The 22,924-nt window shown below is 46.8% G+C and overlaps 1 protein-coding gene across 1 annotated transcript in view; it reads right to left on the reverse strand.

Moving 5' to 3' along the window:
- Positions 1-22,924, reverse strand: part of LOC119384027 (CD9 antigen) — a 45,701-nt gene that overhangs the window by 13,611 nt on the left and 9,166 nt on the right. The window contains exons 2-3 of the mRNA XM_037652315.2: positions 17,876-18,073; positions 14,410-14,490 (exon numbers count right to left, since the gene is read on the reverse strand). Coding sequence (XP_037508243.1) covers positions 14,410-14,490; positions 17,876-18,073 — 279 coding nt within the window. The remainder of the gene's footprint in view (positions 1-14,409; positions 14,491-17,875; positions 18,074-22,924) is intronic.

Below are 22,924 nucleotides of genomic sequence, written 5' to 3' on the forward strand. Positions count from 1 at the left end.
GCTGGTGCGATTTTTTCGCAATTATTTTTCTTTGGGACTTTTCTATATATATACATATTGTGAGCATTGTTTATGCGCTTCATCTTCTCATATGTACATACTCATCATCACAGCTTGGGTTTGGGTTGTGGGGCTCATACTCGACACAATAAAGAAATAATTATTGCACTAGTTCTTTTTATGTTTGCTTGTCTTTTGTGTTAACTTAGTAGTTTTAAATCTTCATATCTACAATTCTTGGCCAATCTCCCAGTGTGGGTATGAGCCATGTGTAGAGGCACATCATCATGATCATCATCGTCGTCGTCGTCGTCGTCGTCCTAAGCGTTGTCTCACAAGTGGTGGAGAGTGCTGTCCGGTCCCTGGATCCTCTCACGCTAACCGACCATCTCCAGCTTTACCTAGAACACATCCCTGGAGCTCCGTTCGGGACGCCGCTTACACCACCTGAGTTCGACGATGTCGCAACATGAGCAGCCCAGAACGGCAGCGACCCCAACGCACGCCCCGGCGGCAACCCCTTCTTGGATGGTCACGAGCCCTCAAAAAGATCCACCAATGTTCGCTGGGCTTCGTGGTGAAGACGCTGAAGACTGGCTGGAGGAGTATGACCGCGTGAGTGCCATGAACCACTGGGATGAGCCTGGGAAACTCACCCACGTTGCGTTTTACCTAACCTGCGTCGCAAAGACATGGTTCTTCAACCATGCGACAGATTTTCCGAATTGGACCTCTTTTACGCTCCAGCTACGCCAGATATTTGCCAACCCGTCTGTGCGCTCAGATATCGCGAAGAGGCTTGCTGGGCGTGTTCAACACACGGGAGAGTCCTACACTTCTTACATAGAAGACGTATTCGCCCTCTGCCGTCGCGTCGACAGCTCAGTGGCGGAGAACGACCGTGTGCGTCACCTGCTCAAAGGTATAGGGACTGTAGCTTTCAATGCGCTCGTAGTGCAGAACCCCACGACCGTAGCCGATATTGTCGCTACCTGTCAGCGCCTCGATGAGCTTCAGACAGCACGCTTGCAACCTGACATGTCTCACCTGAGGCCAAGCAATGACATAGAGCTGCGTGCATTGATCCGCTCGATCATCCGAGAGGAATTCATGCACAAGCTTCGCCGTGCCATCTTGAGGTTCGCACGACGCCACCTGGTGCCAATCTACGTGAAGTCGTGAGGGAGGAACTGGCTTCCATGACCGGCACGCAAGTCCCGAGCCCGCATCCCGTGCCAACGCCAACATATGCTCAGATTGCTGCTATGACACCACCGCCCCAGCAGACACCTTTAGAGGCGCCTGGAGTGCATGGTTCGCTCAACTCCCTCACACGCCGAGCGCCGGTCCAGCCTTACAAAGCCTGGCGCACTCCTCGGCTGATCTGCTTCTATTGCGGCATCCGTGGCCATATTGCAAGGTTTTGCCGACGCCGTCAGCAAGACGAACGACGAGGCAACGAGGACTTTGAACGGGATGAGTTTTACACCACTGGACCGCAATATCGTCGTCCGTACCAGAACAGCCCACGTCGATCACAGTCTCCGCAGAACTTCGGCTCAGTTGGTTGTTCCCGATTCCCGCGTCGTCGCTCACCTTCACCGATGCGGCGCTCCTCTTCCCCACTTCTACCTGCTACTTCGACTCCTGATCATCGCCTGGAAAACGAAATAGTGCAGCTTCGGGAGGGAAAGCTGCATCGTTCGCACAACATGAAACTCCTCCGCACCGCCCGTCAAATATATTGTTGGTGTATGTGAAAGGCGTACGTACTGAGGCACTGGTGGACACAGACGCATCGCTTTCCGTCATTAGTGCAGACTTGTGTTCCCGCTTGAGGAAAGTGAAGACGCCGTACAATGGCCCTCCCTTCGCTGCGCTGACGGAGTTCTTATTCGGCCTTCCTGTGTTTGTACTGTGCGGGTTTCCATTGATGGCATCCTTCATCATATTCAGTTTCTTGTGCTGCCCTCGTGCACTCACGCACTCATCTTGGGTTGGGACTTCCTTTCTTCGGCATCAGCTTTCATATCTTGTCGTCAGCGAGTCATTCATATTGTAATGGAGCAGATGCACGACCGAGTATTCGCCTGTGAAGGAGGACGAGAAACGACCCGCGTTCTGATTGCGCGAGAGCCTGTGCCGCCTTTTGCCAGCCTTGCACTGTGTTAGCGTACGGTCCCTTTTCGTCGCGACCTCATTACACCAATAAACCTCATCACATTTGGTGGAGGTTGCTGAGATTCCCAACCAGACCTGGAGCTCCGCTCTCGCAAGTTTGCCGAGCGACCACCGGACAACATGACTGACGCAGTCACTGCCCAGCCAGCACCACCGGCTGTCCCGACCCCCTGCCCCGGCTCTACCCGTCAGCGACACCCGCCCATCTTCAGCGGAAGTGGTGAGCACGACGTCGAAGCCTGGCTCTCCTTATACGAACGCGTGAGCGCTAGCAACAAGTCTTTACTGAACGCAAGGGCATCGTTCTCCCATTTGCCGTTCTCACAATTGCGTCTGGGTCAACAATAATACTGGTTACAAACCACCGCACCTACCCCATTGCCTTACTCCGTGGTGAAACTTTAGGATCTGTACAACCTGTCGACCACATCGATGATCTTGATCTTCCCGAGTACACCACATGTTGTAACATCGCCACAATCACTCCTGCATCTCAGCCATCAAGTTCGTCAGCGTTCGACAACGCCATTGACGAAAACCTCTCCCCCTCTCATCGCCGCCAACTTGTTGCTCTCCTCGAAAAGTTCATCTCTACTGTCGACTTTCAACAACCTTCGTTAGGCCGCACCACGACTATCAGTCATACTATCGACACCGGCTCCCACTCGCCCCTGCGACAGCGGCCTTACCGCGTTTCCGCCGAAAAGCGCCGCGTCATTACGGAGCAAGTGGATGACATGGTTCAACGTGGAGTCATACAGCCTTCCCAAAGTCCTTGGTCATCACCTGTGGTATTGGTCAAGAAAAAAGATGGCACCATTCAATTTTGCGTCGACTATCGCCGCTTAAACAAGATTACGAAAGAGGACGTCTACCCGCTACCGCGAATAGACGATGCTCTTGACTGTTTGCAAGGCGCCGAGTACTTTACATCCTTGGATCTGCGTTCTAGGTATTGGCAGGTGCCAATGGCTGAGTGTGATCGCCCTAAAACAGCCTTTGTAACGCCCGATGGCCTGTATGAGTTCAACGTCATGCCATTTGGGCTCTGCAACGCGCCTGCAACATTTGAGCGCATGATCGATACCATCCTTCGAGGCCACAAGTGGAAGACTTGCGTGTGTGACCTGGACGACATAGTAGTCTTCTCAGCATATTTTAAATGCGAAGCATTTCTTAGCGAACCTCTGGCACTTTGAGCGTTTCTATCTACGTATCTATCTATCTATCTATCTATCTATCTATCTAGCCGCCTACGTCTGGGTGCTCTCATGATCGCCTCCTTAACTTGGTGTAGACCAAAATTTGTATGGGTGGGTAAGAGGATTTGACGAATATGATTGCCGGGTCATGACACGAATAACGTTAAAATCCTGTCACGTACGTCGTCAAACACTTTCCACTAGACACGTGTGGCACATACCCGGTTAACATGGGCCGCGGTGTACGGGTATGCGCCACAGGTGATTGACAGTTTATGTCTACCCAGGAACGGCGAGAACAGACACTGGTAACTCAAATGCTAGAGCGTTAAGGAAAACCAACATCGGCAGCGTTGACTCAACGAATGGAAAGAATGAAAATTAGGATCCCAGCAGGAATCGAACCCAAGGATTCTGCGTGGCAATCAGGTATTCTACCACTGAGCCACGCCAGGTCTATAAAATGGTTTGGAAAAACAGCCTACGAGGCGTAATATCGGTGCAACGTCAATTGGGGTTGTGGTGCTGGCTAACTAATTTTACAAGAAAGCATTAAACACTACATGATACTCCTACAATGTGTACTGCTACGATACAGGCGTCATATCAGATTAACGTTTGTAGTTCCAGTGTTGGCTCCGCTTTTATAGCAGTCTAATATGCATTACCTTTGTATTCCTATGATTCAGCAAGATATATTGAAGCATTGTTCGACCCCGGAGTAATACATTAACGAAAGTTACATATGATATCCACATCACCGCACCGTAAAGCGCACTTCGTCCACCAGAACGACGCAGTGTCATCTTCATTTGTTACGAGGCTGGGCAATGGCCTCATGCTGACCGAGGATGATGCCAGATTGATTGACAGCCGCTTTGTAGACTAGGCTACGTAGGCCACATACGCCCAGGTAGTCTACGAATATGACAAGCGCCATCCACTGATGTTGGTCTACGTTGCACTATCCAGGCCTACCATCCTCGGCGGCCTATACGTCACCAACGCGAAGAGTGGCTTCATGTTCCGACATTTCACCGGCTCTGTCGACGGACAATTTGTCGATGAAATGACCGAGGCATCCACGAATTCCAACAGCTCTACTATACCATATACTTCACTACACATGGACCCCTCGTCCCCACGATCACGACCGGATCCTGTAACAAGTCATGACCAGCTGCTGGTGCTCACTGATCACGGTCATGCCCTTGTTCAAGGACTGTCAAGAACTTTTTCACATATGCACACGGGTTTGTGAAACGTGCGTGCGTTCTCGGGACACGTATAAGCACTACATAACAGCTTACCGCTTCTGGTGTTGGTTATACCCACATTACCATTGGCAGCGTTACCCAACCATAAACAACTGGTTATATAACACAAATACGGCTCTTCAACATATATAAGTGTGCGTATAAAATTTATACAAATCTTTAGCGTCATCTTGTAACGTGTCGCTCAGTAAAAAAAGTTACGCCACAGTCACCTGCCCGCCGCATGCTTCGCATTACATCGACTCCCACGGTACGTGGGATCTGCCGAATTTTTTCGACACACCTTGCTCATCTGCACGAAATTCTCACGTGCCTAACTTCTGCGGGCCTACAACTTAACACCAAGAAGTGCCACTTTGCAGCACGGAAGCTAACCATCTTGGGACACGTCATCTCCAAAGACGGCGTTCTTACGGATCCCGATAAGCTTCGAGCTGTCGCCGAATTCCCAAAGCCCACACCGATGAAAGCCCTCAGAAGTTTTGTCGGCCTCTGCTCCTATATTCGCCGCTTCGCGCGTAACTTCGCGTCCATCATCGCACCTTTGACGAGTCTGCTTGCTACCAGCAAAGGTATATCTGCATGGTCACCTGCATGTGATGACGCATTTCGCCAGTTGCGCCGCCTGTTGACCTCACCACCTATCCTCCGTCATTACGACCCCACTGCTCCCACAGAAATTCACGCCGATGCAAGTGGCGTCGGTCTTGGCGCTGTTTTGGCACAACGCAAAGGCACCCAAGTTGAATACGTTGTCGCTTATGCAAGTCGCGCTCTAAAGAAGGCTGAATTAAACTATGCCGCGACAGAGAAGGAGTGCTTGGCGATCATCTGGGCATTGACGAAGTTTCGCCCGTATCTTTACGGCCGTCCTTTCGACGTGGTTACAGACCACCACGCTCTATGTTGGCTTTCCATCTTGAAAGACCCGTCGGGACTCCTGGGCCGTTGGGCACTTCGATTGCAGGAATACGATATTCGTGTCGTATATCGCTCCGGTCGCAAGCATGCGGATGCTGATGCACTCTCCCGCTCGCCAATAATACCAGATGTGGCTTCTCTGTCACCCCACGTTACCACATTATCACCACTCAGCACCAATGACATGCTTTCGGAGCAGCGTAAAGACCCACACCTTGCCTTGTTGCTCGACTACCTTACCGATCCGTCTGCTGTCCCTTCGACGAGAGCGCTACGCCGTCAAGCAGTCCACTTTTCCGCACGAGGCAACATTCTGTACGCCACAACTACATGCCAGATGGTCGGAAGTGGCTCCTTGCTGTCCCTAGTCATATGCGCTCTGACATCTGCTCGAATTTCCACGCGGATCCCCAAAGTGCTCATACCGGCGTCCTGAAAACCAACGAAAGGCTGCGTCAGCGACATTACTGGAGAGGAATGTATCGCTTTGTGCAGAAATACGTTCAGTCTTGCACTGCATGCCAACAAAGCAAGACACCTCCGCGACACCTTACTGGTACGTTGCAGCCGCTCCCGTGCCCGGCTCGCCCCTTTGACCGCGTGGGTATCGACCTCTGCGGCCCCCTCCCGTACAGTGGCTCTGGAAACCGATGGATTATTGTCGGCGTCGATTATCTCATGCGCTACGCTGAGACTGCAGCTCTCCCGGCAGCGACCGCCCGCGAAGTTGCACTTCAATCTTCGCAGCTTCATTTTACGCCATGGTGCTCCGCGGGAACTACTCAGTGATAGAGTTCGCGTGTTCCTGTCGGAGGTCATCCAAGCCCTCCTCGCTGAATGCAACATCATTCACCGGAAATCCACCGCCTACCATCCACAGACAAATGGTCTCACCGAATGGTTCAACCGCACACTCGGCAACATGTTGAGGATGTATACCTCCTCAGACCACACCAACTGGGACACTGTACTACCTTTTGTTACGTTCGCTTACAACACCGCGACGCAAGCGACTACCTTCTTTTCCCCGTTCTTTCTCTTGTACGGCCGCGAACCTTCCCACCCACTGGACACCATACTCCCGTACAGACCTGATGCCTCTGAGTGCACTCCAGTTTCTGAAGTCGCCAGATACGCCGAAGACTGCCGTCAGGTGGCTCGTTCCCTGACAGGTGAAGCACAAGGTCGACAAAAGACGCGACATGACGACGTTCATCACCCAGTCCCGACGTTTCCTCCTGGCTCCATTGTTTGGCTTTGGGTAACCCCCACGTCCCTGGCCTTTCCTCTAAACTTCTGGCGCGGTACCATGGTCCCTACCGTATCATTCGTGCCACCTCGTCGGTGAACTACATCGTCGAGCCCCTCACACAATCGCCAGATTTGCGCTGTCGAGGACGCGAGACGGTACACGTCGACCGTCTCAAGCGCTACTACGACCCCCTCATTCTACGTACTCCCTGAGTCGCCAGGATGGCTACGCTTCACCCCGGGGGTATTGTAGTGGAGCAGATGCACGACCGAGTATGCCACTGTGAAGGAGGACGAGAAACGACCCGCGTTCTGATTGCGCGAGAGCCTGTGCCGCGTTGTGCCAGCCTTGCACTGTGTTAGCGTACGGTCCCTTTTCGTCGCGACCTCATTACACCAATAAACCTCATCACAATATGACAGACACAGAGTTATCCTCCGATGACGTTCCTCACAGCTTGCGTTTCGTCACAGCCGCTGATTGTTGTATTTCGCCGGGCGACGAGAATATTATTACGCTGGCTTTTGGTACCTTTGTTAATGGTGACGTGTTCATTGCACCATCTGGTCGCTGCAAACCTACGGGGCTTACCATCGCACCTGGTCTTCTGCGGTTTAGCGACGGTAAAGCGTTCGTCGCCGCACTTAACCCAACTTCCTCGCCAGTAATGCTGCCCCAAGGCACTGCTGCGAGTTGCTTCGCTGACACCGAGCATTTTTCGCTGGTTTCCCTTCGCACAGAACCACCACCTTTGTCTGCCTCAACTGATTCTAAGGCTGCGAGCGCTGCTTTAAATGCCACCATCAATCCCCACTTCACTGCTGAGCGAAAGAGAGACCTTTTAGCCATTCTTCAGAAGCACAGCGTTTCGTTTGACGTACATTACAAGGTCCTCGGCCGCACTTCCGTCGCAGAGCACCGCATTGAAACGGACGGCAGCTTCATTGTACGCCGCCGCCCATACCGTGTGTCTTCGGCGGAACGGCAAATCATCGAGGACAATGTCGCCGACATGCTCAAACGCGACGTCATCCGCCCTTCGTCCAGCACTTGATCATCTCCTGTGGTGTTGCTCCGGAAAATAGATGGCTTTGTACGATTTTGTGTCGATTACAGAGCCCTTCATAAGATCACGAAAAAAAGACGTCTATCGGTTGCCACGAATCGACGATGCCCTCGACTCCCTTCAAGGCGCAGAGTATTTCTCCAGTCTCCACCTCCGGTCCGAGTATTTGCAGATACATATGCACGAAGCGGACAAAGACAAAACAGCCTTTGCAACGCCGGATGGGCTTTATGAGTTCAACGTAATGCCCTTCGGATTATGCAACGCTCCTGGAACATTCGAGCGCATGATAGACACCGTTTTACGAGGCCTAAAGTGGAGAACCTGTTTGTGTTATCTAGACGACATCGTTATTTTTTGCTCCAGTTTTCCTCAGCACCTTGAGCGTTTGGACGAAGTTTTGACATGTATTTCGAACGCTGGACTTCAGCTCAATACAAAGAAGTGCCACTTCGCCAGCAAAAGAATTAAAGTACTGGGCCACCTTGTCAGTAAAGATGGCGTTCGACCGGACCCGGACAAGATTGCTGTCGTGATTCGTTTCCCTCGTCCAGAAAATCAGAAACATTTGCGAAGTTTCCTTGGCCTGGCGTCTTACTTCCGCCGTGTCATCAGTCACTTTGCTGCCATTGCGGGGCCATTACACAAACTTCTGACGTCAGGAACAGCCTTCGCTTGGACTGATGACTGCGAGTGTGCGTTCCAAGCCCTCAAACGTGCATTAACATCAGACCCCGTCCTTCGTCATTTCGACGACAGTGCGCCTACTTTTCTGCACACAGACGCAAGCGGCCATGGAATCGGTACTGTCCTTCTACAGCGCGACGGCACTTCACAAGAGCGAGTTGTCGCTTATGCCAGTCGTGCACTAACACCTGCGGAGCAGAACTACTCGATAAAAGAGCAGGAATGTCTCGCTGTAGTTTGGGCCATACAAAAATTCCGACCGTACCTTTATGGACGCCACTTCACTGTGATTACCGACAATCACGTTATATGCTGGTTTTCCTCACTCAAAAATTTGTCTCGGCGCCTCGGTCGCTGGATACTTCGCTTGCAAGAGTACACTTTTGACGTTGTGTACAAGTCGGGCAAACAGCATCAGGATGCCGACGCTCTCTCTCGCTGCCCTCTGCCACTTTTATCTCCGGCCACGCACCCTCCGGGTGCTCATGAGGCTTCATCTTCCCCCACGTTATCGCCGCTGGCAGTTGCTGACTCGTTATCTTCTAACCGCTGCGCTCAGTTGGCCTTGTGTCAACGTGACGACCCCTATTGTAACCGCGTCACCGGATACCTAAGTGGCACGTCTTCTCCACCTAATGCCAGACTACGTCGTCAGCTAAGGCGGTTCAAGTTGCAAGACAACGTGCTGCATCGCTATACTTACAATACCGATGGACATCGGTGGGTGCCAGTACTTCCCCGTTCACTGCGTACACAAGTTCTCGAAGCACTGCACGATGACCCATCTGCTGGCCACTTGGGGTTTCAGAAGGCATACGACCGCGTTAGGAGCCGTTTCTTCTGGCATGGCCTTTCTACCTTTGTGGCCAACTATGTCGCTTCTTGCGCACTTTTTCAACGCCGGAAACGACAAACTTCACCTCCTGCTGGCCTGTTACAATCTATCCCATGTCCCGAAACACCATTTGTCATCATCAGAATAGACCTAGTCGGGCCACTTCCCGTAACGCCAGCAGGTCATCGGCGGATTGTGACAGCGGTCGACCACCTCACACGGTACGCAGAGACCGCCCCTCTACGCACTAGTTCTGCGTAAGACGTGGCCGCCTTCTTTTTGGAAGCCATTGTGTTGCGTCATGGTGCACCGCGCGTGCTGCTTAGTGATCGCGCGAAGATCTTTTTGTCCACAATTCTTGAGGAAGTGCTTAAAACTTGTGGGACAGTTCATAAGACGACATCAGCCTACCATCCTCAAACAAATGCTTTAACAGAGCGCTTCCATCGGACTCTAACATGATATCAATGTACATCGGACCAAACCACAATAACTGGGACACAATCTTACCCTTCGTGACGTTTGCGCATAACACCTCTCTCCAACGGACTACCGGATATTCACCTTTCTACCTCGTCTATGGTCGCGCGCCGACATTCACCATCGACGCCTCTTTCTTCAATGTAACAACGAAAACCCCTTCAACTACACCAGAACATTTCGTCTTTAGGCTGGATGAATGTAGACAGCGTGCTCGCCTCAACACACAGGCCAGTCAACAAGACCGCAAGCAGCGCTATGACAGCTTTCATAGCGACGTCACCTTCCGTCCTGGAGATGAAGTACTACTTTGGACGCCTGTTCGTACTCCCGGATTGTGTGCCAAGTTTCAATCGCACTTTCTTGGACCATACGTTGTCCGTGAACAAACATCCCCAGTCAACTACCTTGTCACTCCCATCGAGGTTTCTTCGGACCATCGTTACCGTGCATCTGAGATAGTTCACGTTTCGCGCCTCAAGCCCTTCGTTCACCGTACCGTTCCCGTCTGAATCGCGGCCGGGCCGGCCGCACGCGCGCGCGGGGTAACTTAGTGTGAGCATTGTTTATGCGCTTCATCTTCTCATATGTACATACTCATCATCACAGCTTGGGTTTGGGTTGTGGGGCTCATACTCGACACAATAAAGAAGTGTCTTGAGCGTCCTAAACGTTGTCTCACAATACTTATACATATACGCAGCATGACAGCGGCGACGGCGACGGCAAAAACCAGCCGAGACTGTCGATATAATTGCTATCGCAATGAAACTGAACCAACAACTATATCCGAAAAAAATGGAATCGAAAGTGGAAACGTCGTCGAAACATCGTAAGCAATGTGTCTATGAAGATACGGCCTTGCAGGCGGTGTCTTTATGCGTGATAATAAAGTAAGGACCTGCAAAAATATTTTTGAGCTTTTATTGTGAAACAATTCTGTTTGTTGACTGTTTTATTCTGTCCGTGAAGGGCATGTAGTGATCAAAGTATGCGATTTTATGTGTTAGAATAACGACCTTACAGCTGCAATACCGTAGTGTGGTACAACAAAATAATTTCATGATCTGAGGCTCTTAACAGCAAAGAAGTTTAAACCGGATGTTGGGCTGTTAGATGTGCGCAGAAAAACATCTACGAACGATAATGTCACCATGCATCGCCAAGCACCTCGTCGGGGGAAGGAAAGGCCGAGGAGAGAAGTCGAGAGGAGGCGAAGAAATAAAACAAAATGCCTTGGCTAGGCAGGATTCGAACCCGAGTACCCACCGTCCGAAGATCAGCGTCGTAAACATTCGCCTATCCAGCCACTTTGTTTATTTAATGCATGGAAATAAGTCTGCAATTATAGTCATAAGCACACAACATAAGACATCACATTAAAATTGCCCTAACATACACAACACCCGCATTGTTCCCTGTAGTAGGAGGCATTTCAAAAGTGAGGCAAACACACATGCGTCCACGTGTGTAAGCCACACTGGAAAGGGGTGAAAAGTCTCAACAACACTGCTCACCAGAGCAGCTTGGTCTCGGAAGAGAGACCTTTTCGATCGTGGTGACTAGGTGCGTCTGTCAATCATGCGATTTTTCCATAGCGAACATAACATAACATTTCCCTGATAACATAAAGAAATCATATGGTGTATTATTGGTGGTGCTCTGTTTGAAAGGGAGGAATCTTATACCATGAGCTGTGATAGGAAAGGATTTTCTAATTGTTCTCTTTAGGATGTCACAGAAAACAAATGCGTCATGACAATGGATAAAACGATGAAATGTCGTTTCAGGTTGACTGCAAAGTGTACACTTTAGAGAACAGGGCACATATATTTCCTTTTTCATTTAGCCATGTCTTTACTGGTAGAGTGTAAGTGTGCAACTTAAATAAAAAGGTTTTCGCTCCTGACTAAATACCCATTCTACGTACGCGGAATAATACATCATGACCAAGGAGGAGCAAATATGGCATTCGTTAAAACGGGTTCACGGAAAAGGTCATTCACAAGTGCAGCAGTTAGAGTTGTTCTGTCAATATTATATAAATACTCTAATGTAAATCTAGCTTTCAAGAAACTTCACAGCACCAACAATTTCTTTTGAGAATCCCCATAGCTGCGATTCCTTCGCAACGCTTGTCGTGACAGAAAAAGATGAACGTGGTAACTCACACGGTTTCGAAGATCCGTCAGAAGGTAGGGGTGAAATACTTCCTTAAAGTTACAATAAAGTGAAACATTTAGATTGATAAGGTTCAGATTGATAAGGTGTACTCTGAGAATTGAAATGTCGCTATTTTCACCAACATAAGTTTATTATTAAAAGAGAAAATCGAGGTCAAAGTGCTATTTACAAATTTAATGCTGAAATCTCCGCGCGTGGCGTCTCAGATTTGTGTATTTGTCGTATTTTGACGACATTGGCTCAACGAAATTCCTCACACTTAGTATGATAAGTCTACGGGCCCCTCAGGGGTCAGTGTACTTCATATTTACTGATTAGGAACTACGAACTACGTAGGCCCCAGTAGGCGCCGTCAAAATCTACGACGCCACGGCGATTGGTGCGCAAACTTCAGGTGGCGCCGCCGCCCGCCTTTTCTTTTTGCGCATTTTCTCGCTTGCCAAGCGTCTTCTCGCTGCAAGCGTGGTTATTTTGATATCCTGAAAGAGCAATTTACTAATTCGACAAAATTGTTTTTCTCGTTAGTGTCCCTCTAAGGTAAAAAAATTGCAACACCAACTCTCGCACAAACAAATGCCCTAGACTGAGGCCACCCCTCTGAAGTGCAAGATAATGGTTGTCTCTTCTCATGGGTCACCATGAAAACCATTAAACGAAGCAAGCAAATATCCTATCCTCCGAAATGCTTGAACGTACCCACAAGAGCAGTGAAATACCTGTAGAACATAGATAAGTTTTGATGCAGGAAATATGTTGCATGCTTTAGGTCTCAAAAAATTGAAACATCTGTGCCAAGCTGCCACCTTTAGACGGATGGTGGTTATCGCGGACGTCCAATGTGGGCCACTATTACACTAGCAGAACAAGTATTTATGGAAACCATATGACTGCGTTGCTATGGGCGAGACAACGACAAGAGATAGAGAGAAAGAATGGGGGACGAAGAAGAAGCTATGCTACGTATACTGTAGTATGCATAACATAGCCATGTACACTACAGTATAGCCAGGTGGTAAGAAAGGGAAATGGGGGTAAGGAGGAATGGTGTGAGGGCGAGGAAGAGGGGAAGGGCACCAGGTTCGCTGCTTCCAGTTATTGCACCACTAATGCGTAGCCGCCCCATTTTTTTATGTTTTTCTGCTTTTCACTCCATTAAAAGACCTGACGATTTTCACCTCAATTCCACCTCCTCCTAATGACACCTTCCACGTGCCACCTGTCAGTTCCACCTAATGAACCTTCCACCCGATTTCATAAAGGCAATGAATATGTTGATAAGTTGACCAAGAAGTGTTTGGATGCGAGCTCGTCGCTACGGATCTATCATTAAAAAAACACCGCGCTGATTTAAACACGGACAGGGAAACAGCATACAAGGATTCGTATGCTGTTTCCCTGTCCATGTTTAAATTAGCGCTGTGTTTTTTATGATGGGTCCTAAGCTGTTTTGCCGTGTCGATTTTTGGGCGGTGCAAACGCATATATCAAACTGGTTGCCCGCTACAAGCACTGAAGTATGGCCATTTTTATCTCTCAAACAAAATGGGACTAATCTGTGTGCGGAATGGGTCGCAGGTACTTGACAAGATTCGTTGATCATATTGTGTCACAAACACAAATCATACCTTGCTAGAGACTATTTTAGAATGCGCCGTTTGATAGGGGAGCCCTGAGTGCTCCCCACGACGTCACCGCGAGCACCACTAGACTCACTTTTTACGAAAGTGGCCGACATAGCCAAGTAATATTGTAGGTATTAGCACCAAAGTCAGGAAGTCCATCTCTTCTGCCAACAGCACGTAATTGTCTCGTGTATGTCCACTGCCTCTTGCTTCATTAGTATATAGCGTATAATTAGTATAATACACTTCATTTCGAATAGACCAGCAAGATGGGCACCGTTTACTCATGGTTGCCGGACTTCATTCAACGTAATGCATTTTATGATTGATAGACACAGCATTCCCGCGTGCTAAATTAGATTACCTGCACCTGCATAATTGTGCTCAGGTATGCATAAACAGAGGGGAGAAAATTGCAATCTCAACTTCCAGCAGATCCCACAAACTTTGGGAATCGATTTCATGTCAAACAGTGAGCGAGTAGCTGTGTATGATGCATTTTGTGGCGTGGAGGCAATTCTTACGAAGTGGTACGTACGTATGTAAGTTACATCAACATGCAAGTTAAGGGTTCCATAGGAATAGGTCTTTGTTCTCGCGAGTTTTTGGATACCTACAAACCCACAAAGTAGTTTCGGTTTAGCTTCGCTCGCACAATCGCATTACGTGAGCGTCTTTTTAAAATAAGACTCAATCGTTTACCTGGTCTCCATCGGCTACCTTCCAGACCAATCCAGCGACGGCGCACTCCATGATCAGAAGCACGAACATGGCGATGAAGTACTGAAAATCGGAAATATGGCATAAGAAGGGGCAATAATGCGTATGCAAATGGAAATGGTGTACAAATACGGCGGACACTCTTATTCTCTCCGCTCTTCGCGTCGCTCATCATCTGGCGTGACACGAATCACTAAACAATATGCTTTCCAGAGATTAAGCATGCGTCTACCAATAAGGAAGGGGATAATGTGCAATGGTGTTTACATGTTTGTGCTCCCAAAAACAAATGGTATTCCGTGTGTGCATTTCATCTAACCAGAAACTGAAGAGCGCCTAATGGATTTCGGCCCTGAAAATGTCTCAGTGCTGCGCTACTGAGCATGAAGTCCTTGGTATTTGTTGCGAAGTCCGGCTTTACTTCCAAATCCTGGGTACACATAATTTTGATACAGCCGCTGCACGCTATTTATTTGTTTCTAATAAAGAAAACATGACATTTGTTTCGAAAACATGCGAAAAGAACACGGTGACAGCGAACTTTATCGGGAATCAAAGCAAACATCTAGATACTTACCATATTTGATTGCCGAGCTATTGTCTTCCACCTTTGGTTACGTGGTCTGCTTGAAAAATCAAGCACGTGAGTTCTATAGCCTTATTTCAGAAAACTGTCAGAAATGACTACAGGTTGTAATGAGTACCACTAAATATGCGCAAAATCTATTGTACCATATTCCTGTGTATTCATAGGTGCAAACGAATGTGTATTTTACAAGTATATACTGCAATGTCACTTTCAGTTTCTCGACCAATTTTGGTAAGCATATCGCAAATCCTATGCTGGTCTCAAAGTTCTTCCTACGAATATATATTCTTAAATTCATTCGTTCACTTCTTAAACTTCGGCGTGCGCTTTGAACTGTTTAGAGAGAAATTCACCATTCAATCAATGCCCCTATTCGAAGATGAATATCATTTTGTTGTTTAAGAAGGTTCACCACAGCACGTAATACAGAATGAGAAGCGGAATGATCCTTTACACCAGAAGTAATATTGTTAAATTGACGCTTAGGATATTTGAAATAAATTACACAACTTTAATATCCGCAGTTCACTCCTGCTATGCACGTTAACACCACTTTACGGCTAAAAGTCATAAGTGAACTTGCTACCCATTACCATGAACATGTGCAAAATACTGGCGATAGAGAGAGCTGCACAGCAATGTTGGGCAGTATTCAAGATACGCGTATCTTCAATACTATCTTCGATACTTTTTACATATTTTGTATCTGTATCGTGATACGTCTCGCGAGACGTGTATGGGTACCCGTATTTTCAATACATGAATGAATGTGTCGTGTATCTTAAGATACGAGATATTGCTATCACAACAGCACCGTGCCTAGCAATAAGCAATGGCTGAATTCCGCTTCTCAAGCTGATACTCCTGCCACTAAGCCACCTGAATAAAACTAAAGGCGGCGATTCTTTTATCTTTTCACCAATATCCTCCAGCAAGGGCAGGCGATCATGTCTGCGTGTCCGTATTGGTGGAGCAGTGACGTCGTGGTACTCGCGCCGTCTCGACAAAAACAAGTGTGTGAACGCCTACGCGCAGCCGACTTTGTGTTTCTCTGATCTTTTTCATTTTCTTTTAGTTGTGTCGGACATGTAACCCCTGTATTGTGCTGCGTCCTCCAATGCGTGCGGTACCTTTCGCACAAATTGTCATGCTGCTATAAAGTCGTTATCGAAGCTTCTATTTCGTGGTGCTTCGTTACGAAGTCTGAAATAATGCAAGGATCGGGTTGCTTTCCCTCTTTGATTTCATAAATTACCGATATGAAATATCTCATGCATGTAAGTTTGACTTCCGCGCGATGGAAAATTTTAACGCCTATCGCACCATCTGCACCGATGCTAGAGCTAATGAAACATCGATTTACCTAACAGTAGATATTCACGTACTCTGTCTTTGTTCTTCCCACTATCTTTACTGAAACATTTTCAGAATGGTAAGTTATTCGTTAACACAAGTATTTTATTGCCTGTCCTTCTTTGGAAGCTCGTAATTACCGAGGTATTTGCATTTTCTTCCCGTCTGTAATATGCTTTTTGTAACGTGCTTCCAAAATTAGTTATCTGATTTATTCTTATTTATTCCTACTTTTTACACACCTATATTCTACTTGAGTTTAATTTTATGTCAAGGTGATGTTGAGGAAAACTATATAATAACCTGTGCGTGCCTTCAGTACACAGCAAAAACCACTGACAGCCACCATATAAGGATCTGTTCTGTAAACCAGCCAAAGCAACCCCGATAAATTCTTTCATAATTCAACTAATATACTTTGAACAAGAAAGACAGACCTTTTGATATACTAACCTATCTTGAATTCAGGTTAAATGAAGCTTGTCGCAATTAGGAAATTTTCAAGCAAATATTTTTGAGCATTTGCTGATATAGTATATAGATCTCTAATAACAAAGTTTGCAAGTGTATCAAAGTGTCTTAAGAGACATTTTGAGAGTATCGTATCTTTTACTTGTATCCCAAGCACTGCTCGCCTGAGTATCTTGTATCATATCGCAATACAATTTCAAAGTATCTTTGCCCGGCCCTGCTGCACAGTCGACTTGTGGGGAACCAGTAGTAGGAAAACAGTACGCAACCACACAATGAACGACAACACGCGCTTGTAGTTGTCTGTCAACGCCTTCGCAGGCAGCTTGTCTCTCGTTCTGTAAGCCTTTCTTTTTTCATAAAATCGCTGCATGCTTATCGACTACAACCGCTTTGCAACGTTGCACTATAGATCGAAGCAAATGACTTTGCCATGCACTGTCATTACACAACGTGAGAGTGACATTTCATTAAGTTTAAGCGCAATACGTGCTTGAGTGCGTAAAGCGAGCTGACTGTGATGACCACAGAAATTTAACTCGTTTTTTACAGATATGGTGGCAGAGGATGGTTGTTACAACGCTTAAGAGGAACAGGGCGAATATTGGGCTCCAAGTAGCGCAATGCAATTCACAGAGAGAAGTTCTTGTCAGAAAAACGTAAAGTGGATTCTTCTTTCTCTCTACGCATGAAGCCCCACATTTCTTGGCCCTGCCCTTTAGAAGTGAAATAACGGTCACAAATGACCAAAAACAACCGTGAAAATATTATTAGGATCTTAATAGCCAGCTTCGAGACATTCAAGTGCATATCTCCACGTCGAGCTGTTTTAAGTCTAGTAGACAGCTATTTCGAGTGTTCAATAAGATAGCGGTTATATTTTAGACCAATTTTAAAAGCCGCAGTGAGCGGTTCCTCTCAGTTGGTTTAAATGACGTGAGGTGCCACACATCCTTGTTAGCCAACATCGTACGTGAATGCAACACAAAGCTTTGATCTTATTTTGTAGACGACGGCACGTATTCTCTATCTCACCGTAAGAAGCATGCAGGGGCTGTCGATGGCAGCGGCGCAGCAACCCATGAAGCCAAGGACAAGCAGCAGGACGCCCACGGCCATGACCACGTAACAGGCATTGTAATAGTTCGACAGCGGGAGATTGTCCTGGTACACCCAGAAGTCTGGGTCGGACCGGATCCAGATTCCCACAGCTAGAACACCCAGTCCTAGGATCTGCGCAGACACGTTGACATTAGCAGGTTTCCCAGGACTACCATCTGGTGGAATATCGGCACACAGCCACAAATATTACAACGCAAGGCAAGGAATCCCTCCATGCCCTTCTGTACCTCGTGTCCTTCTGTAAATTGTGCTCTTACAACCTGGCATTTTAGTTTCGTCCAGTGTCAAGTAGCTCTCACAACGGGTGACAGATCGCCAACTAGCTCGGTCTCGCACATTGTCAGTTTTTATATCACTTAATGCAAATAATAATAATAATATTACCGCGGATTTACGTGCCAAAACAACTATATGATCATGAGGGGCGCCTTAGTGGCAAACTGAAGTAATTTCGAGCACCTGGGGTAATTTAATACGCAGATGAATCTACGTACACGGATATTCTTGCGTTCGGCCTCCATCAAAATGCGGCCGCCGTGGCCGGGAATCCAACACGCCACCTAGCTAAGCAGGAGCCTAAAGCAAAGCAACAGCAGCAAGGTTCACACATGACTGTCACCTGAGTGCGTTGCGCAGGCAATATGCTCGCTCATGAAACTTTTGTGGCTTGTATGCACATGTAACTAGAGTTTCGCAGATACTCAAGCTTAAAATTAAAAATTCGCGGTCAAATTCTGCCACACTGCTTGGCCGAGCGCCGTGTATGCTGTTGCTCTGCTGTGGCAACTTCGCCTTTATCTTCACAAAAGCTTGTGTAAGGGCGAAGATTCTTCACTCGCCAAAATGAAGTAGCAGCGCAATTATTCAGGCACGGGCGTGTTTTGGCTACTAATATTGCAATGTGTACCTTCGATAAAAAAAATGTGCCTATAATGGTTAACAAGCATAAACATCGGGTAGCTTTACGACAGGGTCCGCATGCGGTTCCTTCATCTGATTTAAGCGACTAGCTTACAACGGGTGCAAATAATTAGCACCATATTAGCAAATAATTAGCACCATAGTTGCAACGAAGAACCTTTTCTCAAGGAAGCTAAGGGGTGGAATTCTGTTGTTTCCGCCGGAGAACTCTTTTTTTATCCTTAACTTCCACGCTGAGTGGTTACGGCTAACCTTTGCATTCTGCCATACAGCATAAGCGCGCTGTGGATCACGGAAACCACGCCCCGTGTTGCTCTGTTTGATTTCCGCATTCCCAGTTGGCGCCACAAGTCGTTACCGCTCCGGTTTTTTACAAACTTCAAGAAACTAATAGGATCGGTCGCACGAGTGGCATCACAAAAAATTCAACGTCCCACAAGAGGGGCGGCTGAAAAGTGGGTGTGTTTGCGCCACGGCGGTGTGTAACGATACGAAGGCCTAAATCTTCTCAATGAGTGACGCATTTTGCGCAGTGTGCCTGAAATGGTGCGTTAATTATGCGAAGGGCCTATGACCTACGCAACCACGTCGATGGGTTTTAAAAAATGTCAAAGCTGTTTTTATGCCCCTTAATATCACTTGAAGCCCCTGTCAGACGCGCGTTTGTAATGTTTCAAAATATCATGAAACGGTTCTTTCCACAAGAAATTCTTGGTGTGTAATCGTCTTCTGTGCGTGCAATGAATGTACCGTTGTGTTGTGTCTTTGCCCGTAAGCAATTATAATATTCGTCTACTATGTATAAGAAGTACGTTTGGAATAAGGATTCTCGTGAAATCAATGTTTCATGGTAAATAAATGTGGATTTTTTTACATGTTGTTTCGGAAAGCGTTTTTCTAGAGAGTTCAAGCCGGAGGTACATTGTCATTTTTCTTATTGATTATGTTTGTTGCTGGACCTGATGCTTGAAAGATGCGGAGATAGAATCAACGCCGTCACATTTTGTAGATGCCATGGCATACACAGATGGGGATTTGCTTCTTTATTTCTTTGATAAAATTTGAAGAACTTGTTCACCGTTTCATCGCCTATCACGCTAAACTTCGTTCCGTGATGAAGGTGTTTTGTGAAACAGGTGCATACAATGAAGGAAGAAATAGAACGAGCCCTCTGAATGAGATTTGAAAAAAGTTTGATTGAAGCAGTAAAACGCTTACCACTATGCAGAGAGCAGTGTGCGTATAAATAAGATGCATATTAAACAACAAAATGCCAAATAATGAAAACCAAATTTATAGCAAGCCGCAACGACTGCATTTTATATGAAATACATTAGGTCATACAATTATTTGACGCAGGAATGCGATTCAAACGGCTCACCGTCCACGTCGAGGGAGTCATTTGTGATTCGCAAAGCGTGTGGCTGATAAGGATATGTCTACGTCCTAGACCTGTCGCTGCCCTTCTCAACCAAGGAAATGAATCATCCTCTCACAGAGAAAGCATGCGATAGCTGACGCAGACAAAACTATGGCGACTGTAAAATGATACAGAGGTTGCTTTCGTACATTTTTAAGGTGGTGGAGACATTAGTTCATGGAACACGCAAAATATTTACATGAAAACATTCCAAGAACTAAGTACGCAAAATACACGCTCTGTTAGGTCCGTTATATTAAGAATCAATTTTGCGGCTAGCTGTGTATCCCTCATTGTTTGGCTTCAGAAACGTGTTACTATGTTAGCGAATTCGCTGTTTTTGGGCGAGCGGCTGTTTGCTTTATGCGGCCATGTGTGTGGGCACCTGCAAGGCAACGGTGCAGACGATAATATGATAGCAATGGTATATCTAATCATGCGAAGATAAATGGGTGCAACTTGGTTGGATGCCAATAGTCGGGCTACATACTGGACGAGTGTTTATTTCAGTGGCGTCAAGGGCGAGTAAGTGTAGCACAGTAGTACCCCTACTGAAAATACAGGACCCATACATATGATGTTATTGGATACAGGTCGTATAGGGGATACGGCTTTATAGGTGATACAGGTTTATAGGTGATACAGGTTTATAGGTGATATAGGTTGTATAGGTGATATAGGTCGTATAGGTGATACAGGTAGGTTGATTATATGGGTGTTACAGGTGATACAGGTAACATGGGCCGAATCAGCTATTTGGGTCACAAATGACGTGCAGCAAAGGAACATATTGATAAAGACATGCCAGTTTATGAAGCGTGTAATAAAAGCAAATATGTACAGCAATTCAAGCTGTAATGATATCTCGCAGCAGTCTAATTATAAGAATGTAATAATTCACTATTGCACTTACATATATACTTGAAGAAAAACGATAAGGCAAGAATATTTGGTAACTGATTATTTATTTAGATCTTTAAGCATCTCCGCAATAAAACGGCACCATACACGCACATGCACAGTGATGCAGATGCTGTGATTTCTTCATTGTGTAAGCTGCAGCGGACCTTCGGTGTTCTGTAAAGTGTTCAAGTCAAAATGGAAAACACAGATCTGTTAACATCTATATTTATTTTTACGAAAACTCCAATAGGGACGAATGCCATCATTTAGTTGGCGTAGCACCTGTTTCCGAATAACCAGGGCAAGACCTGCCTGTAAGAAATACAGAAAAGAGAAAATCTTGTCATAAAAAATAAAATAGCTAGAAGAGGACGGTTTAATAATGTAAACCACAATAGTTACGTAGTTGCATACTGATACAACATCCAACGCACCATACTTTTTTTCAGTTTTCATGACTTTCGAGTAGAACGTACGAAGGCAGTGAAAATGATAAACTTACCTTCAAAGATAATCAACAGAGGCGCGTTGTTTGAAGATCCAGCAAATACAGAAAATGTTGATGGCACATCATGGTGATGGTATCTGTCTCTGCAGCTTTGCAGAAGGGAAGCTGCGATGGAGTCTTGCATTTTTCCGCAGGGAAGTTGCGATGCTGGGTCTGGTGAATAACCGTTCCGCCGAAACAAACTTCCATGTACGGACACAATTGCAGCACATGAGCGAAGTATGTTCTTCACTCTTTCGCTGATAGCCTGTGCACATCGCGGTACTCGATGTCCACGAAATCAGAGCAAGAGAGATCGCAAGTGACGAACACGATCCGCACTCGTGACGCTGGTGAGCAATTCTGAAGAAGAAAGTGCGGCGCGGAGGGATACACAACACGAACTAAAATGACCGTCAGAAATTTACACCGGTGTAACTCCCAATAAATTCTGCGAAGCTAATTTGTGAACTATCAAGTTTTCATGGCGCAATATTAGCCCCCTATAAAATACAAATTGATCTTTTCTCGCGTTATTTTCTTGATCGCAACAGTAGACGGGCCTCCTTGCACCTGTGCAGCGAAAGTTTGCGGCATGCGTTCCCAGAATTCTTCCCCCCTCATGGTCTCGCCACGTGCAAAGACTACCGCCCGCGACTTACCAGACAGGCGAGTTTCGGAACAATAGGGCGCGCGTTTTCCCCCCACGGGGGAGAGCAGCTTAAAAATGCACGACCGTTGAAAGACGCGTTCGTCGAATCCGCATTCTTTTCGCGTAAGCCGGCTACCACGACGTGTTTTATCCCCATTTTTATCGTACTTCTCATGAATAAATAGTAATAAAATAATAATAATAAAGACACTGCCTGTCAAAGCATTGAATACACATTCCGATAAACATTGAATCAAGGGTATTTTTGCTAATTTTGGAAGGCAGCATTTTAGCGCATCATTGAAGCAAATGCACGTGTCGCACTTGACCGCGACACGATCCGTCTACACAGTTCAGAAACACGTGCGCCGCACAGTCAGTGCCTGAAAGCATATGCTTGCATGCAGTTTTGTGTAATACAATGCTGCTCCACTGAGTGCTGTAACTGTATCCTCAAGTTTGGTTTATGCCTAACTCAGGACTCTTAATAACGAACGTGTCTTACAGAAAAATGGAAAAATATGCGCAAGAGAAAACTGCAGCCAATAGTGCTGCTGGCCATATGACACAAACACACAC

Source organism: Rhipicephalus sanguineus, chromosome 2, assembly GCF_013339695.2.
Source record: "Rhipicephalus sanguineus isolate Rsan-2018 chromosome 2, BIME_Rsan_1.4, whole genome shotgun sequence".
NCBI classification, from domain to species: Eukaryota; Metazoa; Arthropoda; class Arachnida; order Ixodida; family Ixodidae; genus Rhipicephalus; species Rhipicephalus sanguineus.